General features: G+C 34.0%; 1 protein-coding gene across 3 annotated transcripts in view; it reads left to right on the plus strand.

Annotated features, from left to right (window-relative positions):
• Window positions 1-18,057, plus strand: part of PDCD10 (programmed cell death 10) — a 48,657-nt gene that overhangs the window by 22,226 nt on the left and 8,374 nt on the right. For all 3 annotated transcript variants that reach the window (XM_006088883.3, XM_023753909.1, XM_006088884.3), the window contains exons 3-5: window positions 6,335-6,388; window positions 12,710-12,827; window positions 14,117-14,243. In XM_006088883.3, coding sequence (XP_006088945.1) covers window positions 6,335-6,388; window positions 12,710-12,827; window positions 14,117-14,243 — 299 coding nt within the window. The remainder of the gene's footprint in view (window positions 1-6,334; window positions 6,389-12,709; window positions 12,828-14,116; window positions 14,244-18,057) is intronic.

An 18,057-nucleotide genomic window follows, 5' to 3' on the forward strand; every position in this document is an offset into this window, starting at 1 on the left:
GTGACCAAAGGAGAAAATGAAAAACAGTGGCTTGGGTAAAATTTATTTCTCTTACATAAAAAATTCTAGAGGTAAGTGGACTAGAGCTAGTATTATGGCACAGTATCACCTGAAACTCAGGTTCCTATCTTTTGTCCCATCATGTTAGTACTGGCCTTCCATTATCAAGGTCACTTCAGCATGTGGGATGGCTGCTGAAGCTCATCGTCCTAAGTCAGCGGTTCTCAACCTGTGGGTCGCGATCCCTTTGGGGGCGACGACCTTTTGACAGGGGTCGCCTAAGACCATCGGAAAACACATATATAATTACATATTGTTTTTGTGATTAATCGTGCTTTAATTATGTTCGATTTGTAACAATGAAAATAACATCCCACAGATCAGATATTTACATTACGATTCATAACAGTAGCAAAATTACAGTTATGAAGTAGCAACGAAAATAATTTTATGGTTGGGGTCACCACAACTTGAACTGTATTAAAGTGTTGTGGCATTAGGAAGGTTGAGAACCACTGTCCTAAGTTGTTTCCTGGAAAGGGCAAAAAAAAAGGGCAGGAGGGTGTGTGTGTGTGTGTGTGTGTGTGTGTGTGTTACCTCTAACTGATTCTGCTTTCTTAAGAACCTTTTTGAATGTCCTATACAAGACTTCCATTTACGTCTCATTGGCAAAAATGTAATCTTATGACCACACCTAGCTGCAAAAGAGGTTGGGAAATTAAGAAGTTTGCTACTAAGGAGGAAGCAAGTAGGAGGCATCTTTTGAAAAACCTGTCTCTATTGTACTGCTACCATGCTAGCTTCTGAGGCCCCCTTTTAGTGCTGGTTACACCTATATCTGGCAACTATCGCAGACACTCTAGTAATTAATTCCAACATTTTGTTTTAATACTTTACCCATTTGTTGCAAGGCTAGAGTTATTGTTAAAAGCAAGTGTTTCCGTTCTGATTAGTAAATATTTACTAAAAGCCAACCATTTATTCATTGAGTGTTCTGCTAGGGTCTGGAACTGTAGGGGGAAAAATAAGCAACAACCTTTCTTATAAGAATCTTAGGGAATACAGATACTTAAGCAAATAAATTATTTAATGATCCTCGTACCAGGTAAGAAGTAAGGAGACAATCCCTGAAAACTGGTGAGTAATCTATCTTGATGATTAGTGTTTGGACTTCTCAGGTATTTTAAGAACCATCAGGCAGTTCCTGCCAGAGGTACTCCCTCTTTTCATGTCTGTAGTCTAACTCTATAGCTAACTCAGTGGCTATTGGGCCAAGTTGTTTTGGGAGATTATTCTGTATTTATCTGGTTACGTTGAGTCTTTCCTTGGCAGAAGGGCAGTTAAATTTCTGAGTTTCAGTTTGATCCTTTAGTTAATGAAAAGGAATGAGAAAAGCTTTTTTCCTAACAATTTCGGTGATATTTTTTTACATATGGAAAGTGGATTTTATTTCAGTCTTGACTTTGGAAAATAATTGTATAAGATGTAGCATTCTGGTGAAATGCTCTGTTGAGATTAATACAACTTTCCTAATTTATTTGGTATAAGGAAAATTAACTTGAAAGAAAAATAAACGGCTGTGAATGGACTAGTAAATCTCTTTCAGAAATAAAGGCAGTGATTCTCTCCAGATGAGATCTAAAAACATATGTGGGTTAATGGGCCCAGAATTAGAATACGGCGCCAAATGATTCATAGTTGGTTCAAGAACTAATTGTTAGAAGTAAATTTTTAAAATGAAATGGCTGGAAGTTGCAGACTGAGAGATACTATATCAAATTCTCAGGGTCTAATTCTCAAATTGAATTTATTGATCAAACATGGTATCAAGCTTTTTAAAATAATTATTTCTGTCATGTATTTTAAAAAGAGAGTACAGAATGAATAGGCTTTTAGGAATATTAGTAGTAGTAGGTTTTCTCTTTGATAGAGGTGAAATTAAATAAGATACCTAATCAGTTAGTTGATATTTATAGTTCAAAGGAGGATTTTTCTATAAATCTACTAATTGGGAAATTAGTTTGGCATTGTTTGTCTGTACTATGCAGATTTAAAGATAAGTGATTGTCAAGTTAATCTTGCAGAAAGTAGTACCACAGTAGGGGTGAGCATTTTACTCTGAAGGTAAACGAGTCACTAAATTTTGTCTAAGATATATATATACATATATATGCCTAATATGTAAATTATCCCCATGGGAGTTCCAACGGGAGACCAATCACTCGCTATGACATGCACTGACCACCAGGGGCCGTTGCATAACGAAGGAAGGCCCTGGCTGGCAGCTGGAAGGCCCCCATCGGCCCTGATTGCCAGCCAGGCCTAGGGATCCTACCTGTGCACACCGGGCCTCTAGTGTAATATAAGAGTGAAAAAGCTTATGCATTCTCATCATAACATTACATCCATAATAATAACAATGATGGATCTCCCAGTCATCTTGTAGAACAGATTTTTAGACAGTAGTACATCCTTACACCTGAGGAAATTTTGGTACTCTAGCTCACAAGGCAAAGTTATTTATGGCATTCTGGGAGCATGATGCTTGCTAAACTTAATGAAGTTATGCTAGGACAGCTGAAGGAGTGGGCTTGTTTAATCAGCAGCTGCAGAGTTCAGAGTCCAAGTGTATTGCATGTGTTGTAAATGTACTGTGAAATAGGTCTCTTGTTTGCATTATGGAATGAGTTTATAAAAACCTAATGCCAAGTGTTAGAACAGGTTTTCAGGTACTTATTACTTTTCACTAATTTTTTATATATGGAAGAAGAGAGTTACATGCTTCATTTCTTCATTCTAGGAAAAGATATACCATGTATCTTATTTTCCCATGACTTTTGGAGGAATTGTTTAAGGGGAAATATACTGTATGAAGTAGGTATTTTGAGACAGAAATAGCAATTTTGCAACCAAAGGTGAATTTTAGATCATCAAAGTTTACCACTTTTGTTTATTAAAAAATCACACAATGCCCTAGCCGGTTTGGCTCAGTGGATAGAGCAGCGGCCTGCGGACTGAAAGGTCCCCGGGTTCGATTCTGGTCAGAGGCATGTACCTTTGTTGCAGGCACATCCCCAGTAGGGGGTGTGCAGGAGGCAGATGATCGATGTTTCTCTCTCATTGATGTTTTTAACTCTATCCCTCTCCCCTCCTCTCTGTAAAAAATCAATTAAAAAAATCACACAAAACGGCACTTACGAATAAGTAATTAGTATCATCCTATTCAGAAGAATCCAAATCAACTATTTCTGCTAACTCTCAGCAGCATATACAACTCCTAATTTATCAATAAGGGAATGAATCCTGAGAATACTTTTGCAGCTTTACCTGCCTACCTATCCTTTTTATTTTTTCCTAGTCGAAAAAAAAAAGATCCCAGATTTTGAGCATAGTAAACATACTTTTTTACAGTGAAGGCATGGGTTTCCCCTGCAATACCACCATCCAGAGGTGATCATAGTTAAGATTTACATTTGAATTACTTCTCTGTCACTTATTAGGTTATATAATTTTGTCTTATTTTTTTTACATGTAAAATAAGGCTAAAAAATAATTCTTACCCTGGCCTGGCTTGCACGGTGGTTAGAGTGTCAGCCCTCAAACACAAGGGTCTCAGGTTCAATTTCCAGTCAAGGGTACGTACCTGGGTTGCAGATTCCATCCCGGGCCCCAGTTGGGGCACGTGTGGGAGGCAACCAATTGATGTGTCTCTCTCACACTATCTCCCTTACACATGGTAGAAACTCAGAAATGCATTGGTTCTTAAGTAGTTGAAGAGATTCAATGATAGGGTAGATTCCCATCTGGAGAGGGTGAGTACAGGGAGGCAGGGTAGCATTAGTGTCTTATGCATGGGGTTTTGGAGCCAGACAGATCCAGTATGAATCCTTTCTCAACCTACTAGCTTTTTAATATTTGCATAAATTTATGCAAACTGAGTTACTTCTTTTGTAAAATGGAGATGATGATAACTAGTACCATATTTATTGTGAGGATTAGAGATACTCTATAAAAATACGCTGTATAATAAGTTCTTAGTAAATGATAGCTGTTAGAATATTACTGGAACCTGATATTTTCATGAAAGGTACTAGTAAGATAAACATGATTTTATTTTGAAATCATGTATCTCAAGTGAGAGGCCTAATATAGAAGCACTTTTAATAGAGAAAAGAAAACCTTATCTTGCTACCTAAGTATTACAGGCTGAAATTATAGATTCCAGAACAATTTAGATAAATTTAGGAGAAATGAAGTTTGATTAAAATATGTATAGTGCCTATGTGCCTGGTATTCCCTGGGGAATGTGGATATCACATAGCTATAAAGCCTAGTGGGTTTATTACAAGAAATGTGGGTATAGAATGTATCCCAGAATGACTCCTCTTAGAGCTCTGGTGAGATGCTTCATAGCTCACAGATTTGATTTAGTGTGTTACCTCTGACCTTCCCCTTTTCTAAGATACACATATGTAAACTTAATCTAGAAATCTAGAGATGCTGATGGTAAGGGAAGTTGGCTAATTCTATGAGTTCTTCACAGACTGTTCTTGATTTTTTTTCCTGGCTTTGTGCCTTTCACATATCAGGGATTACAGAATGAGTTATATTGCTGATAATTGAAGGCACACATGTGACTCAGACCTTTGACTTGTTGAAAGAGGTCAGAATGTGGTGTTAACCCAAATAAGGAAATAGGTTTCTATCAGGGTGGAAACATTCATCCTGTCTCCTTCTGCCTATCCTGCATAACAAGATCTTGAGATCAGAAGAGCTGTGTTGTTATTTTAATCTTCAGTTGTATTCATTATAACTAAGTGAATTCTGTGGGGAAAAAATCATTTTTGGAGATAAACCTTTGTTAATTTTATAAACTCCTCATAGAGTTGCTTTTTTGCTATATTTGCTAACTTGTCCCCTTGTATTTTCCCTTTTACCTACTAAAGACAACGTTACATTTTACAAGATGTGTAAGAAGCTAAGTTAAATACTCCACTTTTTATTTTTGGAGATAAAGTGGTGTTGGAGATATTGTGTGTGTGTGTGTGTGTGTGTGTGTGTGTGTAGGGTAGGTCAAAAGTAGGTTTATAGTCATTTATATGGAAAAAATACAATAAATAATAGTACAAGAATAAACTATTTCTAGTACTCACAAATGTAAACCTAGTTTTGCCCCATCCTGTGTGTTGTTTATAAAGGAAAACCTACATTTTCATTGCCTTGAGATTGAAAGGAATATTTATTGCATAATAGGTTAATAAGGTTTCTATAGAAATTTTCTATTTGCATAGAAATTTATAAAGGTTAAAATGCTTTTGAACATTTAATATTGTCCCAAATAAAAAATAAATACGTTGAGTTTTATTGAGTTAACTGGCCTAATTCTTAGGGACTAAAGAAATCCGAATTTAACTGAAAATAGTTATTTTAAGCCTGGCAGTTAACTCTTCAACAAAGAGGTGTTTTTGGTTTTTATGAAATTGTATACCTTCTTTGGCTCACTGAAAGTGAATTGTATAAAGTTTCTAATATGGTCATTTTATCTTTCAAAATTATAAACTTTACATATTTGACAAAAATTAAAAGCATTTGGATTGAACTTTTGATTTAGTATTTTAGGTAACTCTTTTTTAATCCTGATAAAATACAGGACAGATATAAGCATCTCTGAAATCCCGGATGATCCACAGTCATCAATTTGAGTGTCAAACAAACCTTTTATCTGCACTATTTGCTAATTAATAAAATAGACTAATCTCAGCTTAATCCTTGGCTGAGGGGATTGAAAAGCAATTAAGAAGGAGTATGGTGGTAAATACAAAGAATCTTAAGTAGCAAATGTTTTCTTTGTATTGGTCATTTTATATTCAAAGGACACACACTCTCAAATGTGTTTATGCTTTCTATAGGGATTTATATTATTTTGTGTTCTGTGCTTATCTTAAAATAAATCTGTCTTTAAAGTACAGTGTTTCTGATCAACCCACTTGGGCTCCTTTCCTCCCTGCTAAAGGGAGTCTGTCTATCTCTCAATAAACTGCTTTTGCTTAAAATAAATAAATAAAGTACATTTATTTATTTAAAATAAATAAAATAAGTTTCTTACTTTTTTAAAAAAGGAATAAATATGCATACCTTAAGTTTTCATGGTTTCTAATGAAATTTTTAGATAATTCTTCTCTTTGAAGAATTATGGTGATTTAGAGTTAATTAGCAAATACTTTTGTAGTTGAATGATGTGTGTATCAATGTGCTCACTATAGAATGGAATATCAGAAATTTTGCTTTTTCTAAGAAAATTGATATTAATTTTGATTTAAAATTTTTATTGCAGCTAGAACGAGTAAATCTGTCTGCAGCTCAGACACTGAGAGCAGCTTTCATTAAGGTGAGGCGCAAGTAACTTATTGTGATTATTAGAATGTATGTTATACATAAATCTAAATACCAGCTGATAATTGCCAGGTTATTTCCTAGTAACAACCCTTTTAACTATCTTGAGCCTGTTTTGGTGTACTCTGTAAAGATTAATACACTCCCAAAAAGTGAACTGAGACAAGTGCTCTTTCCTCAAAATTCGTCCTTTCACTTGGTGCTTTTGAAACTGACTTTGGAGTATTCTCTCTTTAACTTTGGAGTTGATTTTTAAATTGTTTTTAAAAACTTTTATAAAATTGTAACTCAAAAAGATTCATATTATTAAATTTTAGAATATAAGTATAAAACATGTTTTGAGCATGAAAATAAGACCTGTGTGTACATCATATTAAGTACTCTTCGAGAATATACAGCTAAGTCACTCAGCATGAATTTTTCTGTTGTTTCTAGACCTGAGATTTTGATTGATAATCACTAGCCATCTGTCACTGTTGAGGACTTAAAATATGGCTAGTTCCAATTTAATTGTACTGTGCATATAAAATACATTCCAGATTTCAAAGACTTAGTACAAAATAAAGAATGTAAAATAACTCAGTACTAAGTAATTTATATTGATTACATGTTGAAATGAATATTTTAGATGTACTCTTAAGATAATTACATTTTTTATATATTTTAAAAAAATATATTTTTATTGGTTTCAGAGAGGAAGGGAGAGGTAGAGAGATAGAAACATCAATAAGAGAGTCATTGATCAGCTGCCTTCTGCATGCCCCATACTGGGGATCAAGCCCGCAACCTGGGCATGTGCCCTTGATGGGAATCGAACCTGGGACCCTTCAGTCTGTAGACCAGCACTCTATCCACTGAGCCAAACTGGCCAGGGTTTAACATAATTACATTTTTTAAAAACCTTTTTGAATATGGCTACTAGAAAATTTAAAATTACAGGGGCTTATATTTGTTTCTTACATTATATTTTTATTGGATGCCCCTACTTTACATGTTGGGTGCATTCTTGCATATAAAACTTTATTCCCATCCCCCAAAATAGATTATCAGGGTGCCTCAAACTTTAATTTTTATTTACTTTTTGTGTGTTTGTTCCTATCAATAGCTAAAACAACTTAGGTTTTAGGTAAAGTATTTTAATATTTAAATCAAGAATAAATTTATAGTTGAGATTCATTGCAGTTGAAATTATAAATCAATCCAATATTTTTATGGCAAAGATTAGCTTATAGATTCCAGTCTTAACTGACAGCATAGATAATGTCACTTGGCATCTCTCTTTTCACATTGTATATATTGGATTAGAATTACCTAGATGTGTTTAATATTCTATAAAATGTAGTATCTGAGTACACATTCATACTAGCTTCTTTAAAACATATCCTTGGCAAATCATTGGATTAATAAAGAGAATCAATAAATCAATGCCATTATCTTTTCTTTTTTACCTTCTTTCCTTATTAGTGTGATTTTAAATGGCATATTTGGTCATTAGGGAGGCTTAATGGCAACTATTTTAAGCATGTGTGTAACCAAAGAACAGGAAAAGTGTTAGGTTGCACAATGTAGTATTGGTTAGGCAAAAGTCCGTTTTTCAGCTTTCCTGATACCCAGAACAGAGAGTATTTCTCCTGTGTATTTTGGTAAAGAAGTCCCTGTCTGAAGCAGTAGATGGTATACTAAATGACATTCATAAAAGAAATAAAATAATGAATTTCATGAAGCTTTTTTTGTAATGTCTTTATATATAAGCTCATGTTTTAACACAAGTACAAGTAAAAAGCAGTTTTTTTAAAGTGTGGCTATGGTAGATCTGGTTTGATACATGGGTAAATTTTGCTCTCCATGGCATGGATTCTTAACTGGGGATAGTGAAAGTTATTTTGGAGGAAAACATTAGTCAGTTTGCATTGGTTTATTCTTAATTTTCACATTTAATATGTTAAATTTCCAATGAAATTAAAGGAAGGCATGCATTAGAAAGATAAAGATTTTTGTGTTTATATATATTTAAATGCATATTTCCAGTTCTTGGTCCATAACAACAGTTATATTTATCAAGCTTTAATATCTATTTTTGTTATTGGGGAAAAAGGGTTGAAATAATTTATTTCAAGATAAATTAATTTTAGTAATTATATATTCTGCTTTTGATTCCTTTCCCATCTAGAAGTTCTGATAGGTTGTGCTGTTGAGAATCACTGATTCACAGATTGGATATTACTGCCCTTGGAGACAGTTTTTTCTCACAGTTGGATTCTTCATAAAAATTATATGCTCATAGAGTTGAAGGTTTTATTTGGGGGCAGGGGGAAACCTGTAGGTATATAGTCTCTGGTTTAACGGTAGATCTATTTATTTTGTCAGTCAGAGTCATTGGATAAATTTAAGGCGTTTAAAATAAAATGTAGCCTAAGTAAGAGTTCAGTCAGAAGATACTAAGGCAACTATTCTCAAACTATGTGCCAGGGCACCCTGGGACCCGATAGCAAGTATCTTAGGTGTCATGAGGTAATTAAAAATTTTAAAGAAACACGGTGATATTCAACATCTGGTTGACACTGAACTAACTACTAGCTTGCAGTAGTTTGCTGTTTCAACGTAGTAGTTTGATTGGACTACATTCCTTTCAGTTATGTCATGTCTTTGTCAGCTGGACTTTGGTCATTGCTGTGATAAAAAGCAAGTACCATAAGGAAATCAATGTACAACAGGAAATGAGGGTAGTGTCGAATCGAATTCCAACATTTGAGACATTATGCAATGCCCAGCAGGGTGTACAGTTCTCATTAAGATAAGTATAGTTATTTGAAGAATAAAATTAAATACTTTTTTGTCAATTTGTGTATTTTTTAAAGGCTACTATGTTTTTAGGCCTTCAGTATTTAATAGTTGTTTGAACCTGACTGTTTAATACACAGTACTGTTAGGTATTTCTTTTGGCACTAAGAACACTGACTTTAAAACATTAGGAACCGCTGCGAGATTTCTGTAATGTTTCAGCTTTGGCACGTTGAGGCCCCAGACCAACTTGATATTGCAAACTTTGTTGTCAGGCTTTCAGCATTTGATTTTTTTCAGCACCTTATTATAACTTAATCAGAGAGATTGTTTTCTGCAGGCATTGTCTGGAAGCATATAGAGAATGCCCCCCTGCTCCCCAAAATAATGTGTTATTGATAATTTAATGGTATTTTTAGGAAAGATAAACCAGTTATCAAATACTGGCTTATTTAAATAGTGTCGTACATGTAATTTTGTGTCAGCTCACCAAATTCATAAAGTTCATACTGTATTTGTATAGCTTTTCTTTTAAAGACAACTTTTATTTTCTTTTAATTAAATAGATCCTACCTTAAATAAATCTGTGGAAGGAAAAATCAAAACTGACTATACAGTGGTCTCCCCTTATCCACAGTTACACTTTAGTTACCTGTTTTAACTGTGGTTCAAAAACATTAAATGGAAAATTCCAGAAATAAGTTTTATAATTTTTAAATTACAAATTTATGGTTTGATTTTAAATTTATAAATTTTAAAATTTCAGAAATAATAATAAGTTCTTAGGTTTTAAATTTTGTTCCATTATGGGTATTGGGATGAAATTTCACACCATCCTGCTCAATCCCTTTGTCCAGTGTCTCTGTGCTATATGTGCTCCCTGCCTTTAGACATTTAGTTGCTTTCTCAGTGATCACATCAGTCTTTCATGGTATTGTAGTTGTGTTTAACTAGCCCTTATTTTACTTACTAATGGCCACAAAGCTCAAAAGCAGTTATACTGGCAATTGGGATATGCCAAAAGAGATATGCCACAATGTGCTTCCTTTAAGTGAAAAGGTGAAAGTTTTTGACTTACAAAGGAAAGAAAAAAAATGTGTATGTCCAGGTTGCTAAGGTCAATGGTAAAAACAAATCTATTCATGAAATTGTGAAGAAAGAAAAAGGAATTTGTGTAAATTTTGCTGTGCCATCTCAAACTGCAAAAGTTACAGCCACAGTGCATGGTAAGTGTTTATTTAGTTAAGTTAAAAAGTCACTAAATTTGTGGGTGGAAAACATGAACAAAAAAATGTTCCAATTGATAACAAAAATATGTGCACCAGGAAACATTGAGACTATATGAAGATTTAAGCAAGGGATCCCCTGAAACGAATGACACCAAGCTGTTTACTGCAAGTTAAGGGTTGGTTACAATAAGATATTTTGATAGAGACTATATTTACATAATTTTTATTACAGTGCATTGATAGAATTATTCTTTTTTTAATTGTTATTGTTGGTCTCTTATTGTTCCTAATTGATTTATATGTTAAACTTTGTTATAGATATGTATGTATAGGAAAAACATAATTCAGACAGTCCCCAACTTATCATGGTTTGACTTAAGGATTTTTTGACTGTATAGTGGTTTGAAAGCTGTCCACATTTGGTAGAAACTGTACTTGGAATTTTGAACTCTGATCTTTTCCTGGCTAGCAGTATGCGGTACAATATTCTCATGATGCTGGGCAGTGGCATTGAGCTCCAGTTCCCAGCCAGGCACTCCATCATAGAGTAAACACCAATACTCTACAGTGTACTGTGTTATCAGCATTTTTTAGATACTGTGTTCTGAGTATGGGTAGACTTGTTTAAGCTGTGATGTTCAGTTGGTTAGGTGTATAAAATGCACTTTCAAGTTAGGATATTTTCGATTTGTGATGGGCTTATAGGGTCATAACTTTGTCATAAGTTGAAGAGCATCTGTTTGTATCGGGTTTGGTACTATCTATGGTTTCAGGCATCTGCTGGGGATCTTGGAACATATCCCCCATGAGTAACTGGGGGACTACAGTTAAAAGAAATAGAATTCAGCTCTAGCCAGTTTGGCTCAGTGAATAGAGCATCGGCCTTCGGACCAAAGGATCCAGATTTGATTCCAGTCAAGGGCACGTACCTTGGTTGCAGGCTCTTCCCCTGCCCCGGCCCTGGATAGGGCTCAGGCAGGAGGCAACAGTCGATGTGTTTCTCTCACATCAATGTTTCTCTCTGTCTTTCCCTCTCCCTAAAAATCAATGAATCAGTGAAAAATATCCTCAAGTGAGGGTTAACAACAACAACAAAAATGTAATTCAGTAAGACACACTTTACTGTTATTAATTATATATCAAAATTACTTTCCTGAAGAACATTTGACAACAGTTAAAAATGATCTCAGGATTGAAATAAATGTGTGTATTTTCTTTTCCCATTTAATTCCACAGCATTTTAATTTTTTATACTGAAATCTATTGAGAAACAAGATGTCATAATGGAGAGAGCAATAGGTGCAGAAGAAAGCTGGATCTGCAGTGATGCCAGAGTGCAATTGAAAAGGCAGAGATTAAGTGTGCTTGACACATAAGAAAACAAATAGGTCGCCATATGGTTAAGATCACAAATTGTTTCTATTTTCTATTTAGTATCAGGGCAAGAAAGATGAAGAATCATCAGCATAATGATTAAAATTGGCAGTCATCCTAAAAGAAACAAATGTATAGTGTGATTATAAAATTTAGAACAATTATAAAATTGGATAAAATTACTGGGGAAAACCCAAATCTTGAAAATTAACTTTGGTAAACTCAGAACTCTTTATGCTCAGTACTGAAATGACTAGACCATTTTAGTGCCCTGGGGAGTAACATCGAACCATTGCAAACTCATTAGTGGAACAAGCTCAGGGTAGTAACAGGGTTAATCATGTTCTGAAAACTAGTGAAGGTAATAGTCTTGCTACAAAAAGAAAACAGAAAGTGAGAATCATTGTATGGGGAAGCATTTAAGGGATTATACATCTTCAAGAAAACTTGCAAAAGTAATCCTGTTTTATTTTTGCTATTCCTGACATTCTGTTCATTCAAATGCAGAGAATCTGTAAAATACTGGTGAGATGAGTAATTAATTGCTAGATCCTCAAGTTGAAAGATTACCTAATGAAAAAAAATCTAAAAATCCTTAGTCTATTTTAGCTACTGAAAAAAGTAATTGATGGATTACCAAAATACATGTTTATTTCTATCTTTGTTATTAGTTTGATTTCAGGAGAATGTAAAGGAGAAGTAGGAAATGTTAAGTACTTTATGTTCAAATGGAAAATAGACATTGGCTGTAATAAAAAGTGACTGATGTTTAAGTTTTATCAAACAGAAGTGATACCATCACCGCTTTACAAAGATTTCTGCCTTTCTAGGTTCATCAGTTTAAGTTCCCAAACCTTCTAAACATTTAAGTTTTGGTTTTAAAATTCTGATTTCATTTCTACATTTCAAAACTAGCTTTCTCTTCCTTATAGGCTGAAAAAGAAAATCCAGGACTCACACAAGACATCATAATGAAAATTTTAGAGAAAAAAAGTGTAGAAGTTAACTTCACAGAATCACTTCTTCGAATGGCAGCTGATGATGTAGAAGGTAATCAGAAAGAGTCTTGTTTAGTTTTCTTACAGTTGTTGAAAAGCACTTCTTCCAAATCTTTATTGCTTGACAAAAGGTTCTAGCTCCTCTTTTCCCTCTCCTCCTTCTCTTCTTTTTCTTGTTATTAGTATTGTGATAATATTGGGGTGGGGGGCCTATAAAATAGAAAAGTACTTCTTGCTTTCTGTTTTATATTTGTCAGATTCAGATTTAATTACTTGAAATAAAGTGTTTGTTTATGTTGTACACTTTAACTTTTTCCCCCTGTGAATATGTTTGATGAGTTCTGGTTTTGCCAAAAGATAAACTCTGTGGAATGTTGTTGTTTTTTTTAATTTTGTGTTGACTTGATGCAAAAATCAGTGTGAATTAATGAGGGTTTTTTCTAACTTTAGTGTTTTATTCAACCACAGATTTGAGAGGACAATATAATAACCATTCTTTCTCATTTTTTGCTTTTTAAATAATCAGAAATGGGTTTCACTTAAATTTAGTACCCATTTTCCCACTAATTAAGAAAAAATAGAAGTAGAATTTCCCATCTTTATTGAGGGAGAAAAAAAAGGAAATATTTTAACTGATTCCATAATTTATAAGAAAGTCCTCATCATTATTCTACACTTACACATTTCCGGTCTGTTAGGCCAGATTGTATTGGTTGGTAGGGTTGTAATGTTTCCAAGTCTACAATGAATCTACTAGTAATGTTTTTGCCTCTACCAGGTCTGATTCAACTTCCTTTCTAAGTTTACTCTTCTGTGATCCAACCCTTGTGTTGGTAGTGTTTTAGTGTTTTCTGGTGTATGTTTTTTAAGTGAGATTTCAAGAACGTGCTGAAGACTTTAGTAGGTTGTTTGGGTTTTGGTATAATGATATTCAATATAGAGATTTTGGTTAAGCTCATCTTCCCCATTGGCAGGTACATATCGCCATCATATTTGTCAGGAACGTCATTAAGATTATCTTGAAAAATGTAGCTTCAGGGGCTTGATCAATTTGATTAAGACTCCCTTTTAATTTAATTTATTTTTATTTCATGGGCTTTCTATTTATCCCAAATAGAAAATGTTTAGTCTTTCATCTTCTGTTATCTTACTTCGTAGGAGCCCTGTTATTACCAAACTAAGTTGAACTCTTAACAAATTCTGCTTTTGCAACCTTGTCTTTCCTGGTTATCTGGCCTTTCTACTCCCCTCCCTCACCCTCTTAACCAACATTGGGAATTTGTAGACTTGCATTTGACAGGGAGTTGCCTGATGCTTTTTATTATGCATTTATTTTATCAGAGTATATGATTGAACGACCAGAGCCAGAATTCCAGGACCTAAACGAAAAGGCACGGGCACTTAAACAGATTCTCAGTAAGATCCCAGATGAGATCAATGACAGGGTGAGGTTTCTGCAGACAATCAAGTAAGCAACTTCTTGTTTTTGTTCTTTTCTCAAGCACTTCATAGGAACCTCTCATTCTAGATATTTCATTTTAGTATGACATGAATGTTAAAATATTAATTTGAAATAAATTTGGAGTTTTTAAATGCTACATCTTTATTAACTTCTAAGCTGTGGCATTTCATTTCAGAATACAGTAACATTTGTTTAGAGTGTCTAATTTTAAAACTGAATGGAATGTACAGAAATTGAAATATAGTTTAAACTACATAAAACTTGGAAAAATTAAACGTCAGATTAAAGTGAATAAAGAAGTTTTGGATAAATTATACAGCTTAATAACAAAGGATACCATTGTTTTTATTTTAGAAATGGCACAAGTCATTAGGATAAGTCATGTACTCTTTGTGGATAGAAAACAGAAATCTTGGAATAATTGCAGTCACGCTGTTAACCTGTTGGTGAAATCACAGCTAGAAATTGCTAGAAAGGAAAGATTTAGCAATTGCATGAAATTTCATATTATTAAAGAACTTAAGAAGGCTCACTTGGAATAAATATTAACATTTCTCAGAAATGGTATTCTTTGTAATTTACATTGCAAAATGCTATTTTAACTAGTTTGGGCACCTATTTTGAGTGATACAGAGGGAGATTATGTCCCATTTTAGAAAATGTTCATGATGGGTGCCCAACCCAGCTATCAAGGAATGTCCCTTGCTTCAGTCTTCTAATTGAGGACCGGAAGGTATGATAAAGGCTTCATTGACTAGCCAAAATCTGTGCAATGGGATACAAACCCTAAGGTAAATATTTTGCCATTATTGAGAAGCCCCAACTTCCTTAAACTATTTTTAATATGTGAAGAAGGAAGACAATCAACTGTTTATGGATTTTTAATTTGGTATAAAGTAAACATGTTTGGTCCATAAAAGGATAAATTGTCAATGATCTCAAACACAGCTGTTTAAAAAACTTACTTCTACAATTTTCTAATAAGTTTAAAATTGTTTTGATGATGTGTACTACACTTCTATGAAGATTTGACGTTCTTAAAATAATATTTTCAGCAAATTTTGCTTCAGGTCATTCAAGTAGAGGTTTACAGAATCAATATTATATTAATAATATTAATCACTTATATAGAACTTACATGCTAACCACTTTTTAAAGTACTTGATAACATATTAACTTATTACAAAGCCCTGTAATAGATGAGGAAATTGAGGCATCAAAAATTAAATAACTTTTCCAAGTTCACAGAGCTGGTAAGATGGGAGAGCCTGGTTTGAAACCAAGTAGACTGACTCCAGGGTCTTCTCTGCTGCTTCCCTATTACAGATTCACAGTGTTGATCTAATTTGGTAATTGAATGAAAAGTTTCTATTGTTTGGAAGAAGTTTGATAAAGGACATATTATATAGAATGCCAGTAGGTGAGAGGGAGAACAATGTTGTCATTATAGCCAGGATAGAAATGACTGACCTGGAGTCCTTATCCTGCTATTTTGACTCCCTCTCTCCCCCTGTGGAATCCCTGAAGCATCTCTGTTAAACCCAGTCTGGCCCTAGAGAGATACAGTTTGAAAACCACTTTATTAGCAGCTGCATTTTAATCGTAAGGATGTTGAGATCAAGAGCCCAAGACTCTTGTCCATAGTCATTGACAGAGACTGAATTAGGGGTCTTGTCTCTCATTTACGGAACAATAGTAATATTTCATTTCTGGAGAGTACTCTGCACAACTGAATTAATACTATTGGCAATTAAAATTTATATTTTAAACGTTTTAGGGATAATTTGCCATGGAATGTTTGTTGATAATATGTTTTTATTTCTGAGACTAATCAACAATGTATGAATTAGCATACATAGCTAAAGCTGCAATTATTTGTATTACTGATCTGATAGAGAGAAAGATTTTGATATGTTATTACCACTGTTACATTGTTTAACAAATTGGTGGTTAAAAGTTTTAGCAACATGAAAATGGTTTATCCTTTAGGCCACACATATTGTGCACTTATTATCTTTCTTTTCAAATATTTTACTTTCTCATATTTAAGGTAGTTATGCTCTTTATTCATTTATTTTAGCAGTATTTTTCAGTAAGTATGTATAAAATACCTACTATACTAAGTACTGTACATGTTATAGGTTATACCAGAGTAGAAAGAACATCCTGTCAGCTAATAAATATCCAGATAATTTTGTATGTGTTAGCAGAATTAGGTTTGAATCTCCACTTCAATATTTAGCTTTGTGACCTTGGATAAGGTGCTTAGATTCTATACTTCTAGTTTCTGCCTGTGAAGATGAGGGTAATAGTTGTGAGAATGGAAAGAAATAGCATCTACCGACAGCACATTCTGGCATTGTGAAGTAAGGTTTGTTTATTTCAATTTTTCTCTATGGAGTTGATTAGGAAAAATGATCCAGCAAACAAATATTTTAAAGTACTTTTGATTAATGAATGTTTCTGTTTGATTACATTTGAGCTTATGCAAATATTTTATAAAATTAATTCATGGGATTCTTTTAAAAGTCTGACACATTCCAATTAATGGATGACTAGTAGAGACTTGTGATTTAATAGACCAGAACGCTATGCATTTATCTATTTACTCATTATAATCTGCATTTGCATATTCATAGGCAAAATATTCGCCAGGGTTTGGTTTCCATGATAGCTTCAAATTAGCTTTTCCAGAGCTGACCTGTCTAGAGCAAACATACAGCATAGGAATTTCCTTCCTTTAGAGTGTTTGCATAAACATACACAAATTAGGGTGATGGGATTAGAAACTCTGTTATTCTATGCAATTTTTTGATAGGATGTATGTTTATATTTCATCTGATGCCTGTTGTCCTCTCTTTCAGTATTATGTTTCCCCAAAGTTGCCCCTCTTAATAGCTGCAAATACTCCTGTGTCCCTTATCATAGAAACCATTAACTCAGCATATAATTACACTATAGTTCTTTTACCCTCAAGTTTTCCCTAGTTCTTTAATTAAAGTATTGTATGTTGTGTGTGTGTGTGTGTGTGTGTGTGTGTGTGTGTGTGTGTGTGAGAGAGAGAGAGAGAGAGAGAGAGAGAGAGAGAGAGAGAGGGAGGGAGGGGCCTGCGGGAACTTTCTCTTCTTGGAACCAAACCCTCAGGTATTTGCTAATATAATTTAGCTTCCTTGGTTCCATAAAAGAAAATGTTCTGTGAACATACAGATGACATAATATTTGACATAAATGGCGTAGGTTGTTTTAGAGAAGGCCAGGCCTAAGGATAAACAGCCTAGTTCTCTATAAAGTGCTGTGGTGAATAATAGATCAAACCTTAGCTCTAGGTTCTGAGTTCCTACACAGTGGCTTCCAAACCAGGTTTATCAGCAGAATCACCTGGGGACCTTTTTTTTTTTTTTTTCTTTTAAAGCACAGATTCCCAATATTTATTAGTAGGATGGAGTACTGTTCACTAAACCCACCCTTCCCTTCTCTGCCCCTGCCATTTTTTTTTCTCTTAGGTGAGGGAGGGAGCTGCCAATTTCAGAACTGCTCTTTTGACCTATGGAATGCAGCTATTATCATTGTACATGGAACATATGTTCACGTTGATTAGCACTGAATGTACATTTTTATTCTTTTTAGTAAAATTTTAAAGTATACCACAAAGTACGGCTGTGTGTAAACAGCTCTCTGATCACTGTAATCTGCTGCATTATATTTTGTTTTAAATAGGTTCATTGTGAATTTAAAGAATCATCCATATGCAGAGATTTGACATTTTTTACTTGTGGAAATTGTAATTTTTCTCACATAATAGGATGGTCATGTGACTCCG

The sequence above is a fragment of the Myotis lucifugus genome, unplaced genomic scaffold, assembly GCF_000147115.1.
Source record: "Myotis lucifugus unplaced genomic scaffold, Myoluc2.0 scaffold_53, whole genome shotgun sequence".
NCBI lineage: Eukaryota > Metazoa > Chordata > Mammalia > Chiroptera > Vespertilionidae > Myotis > Myotis lucifugus.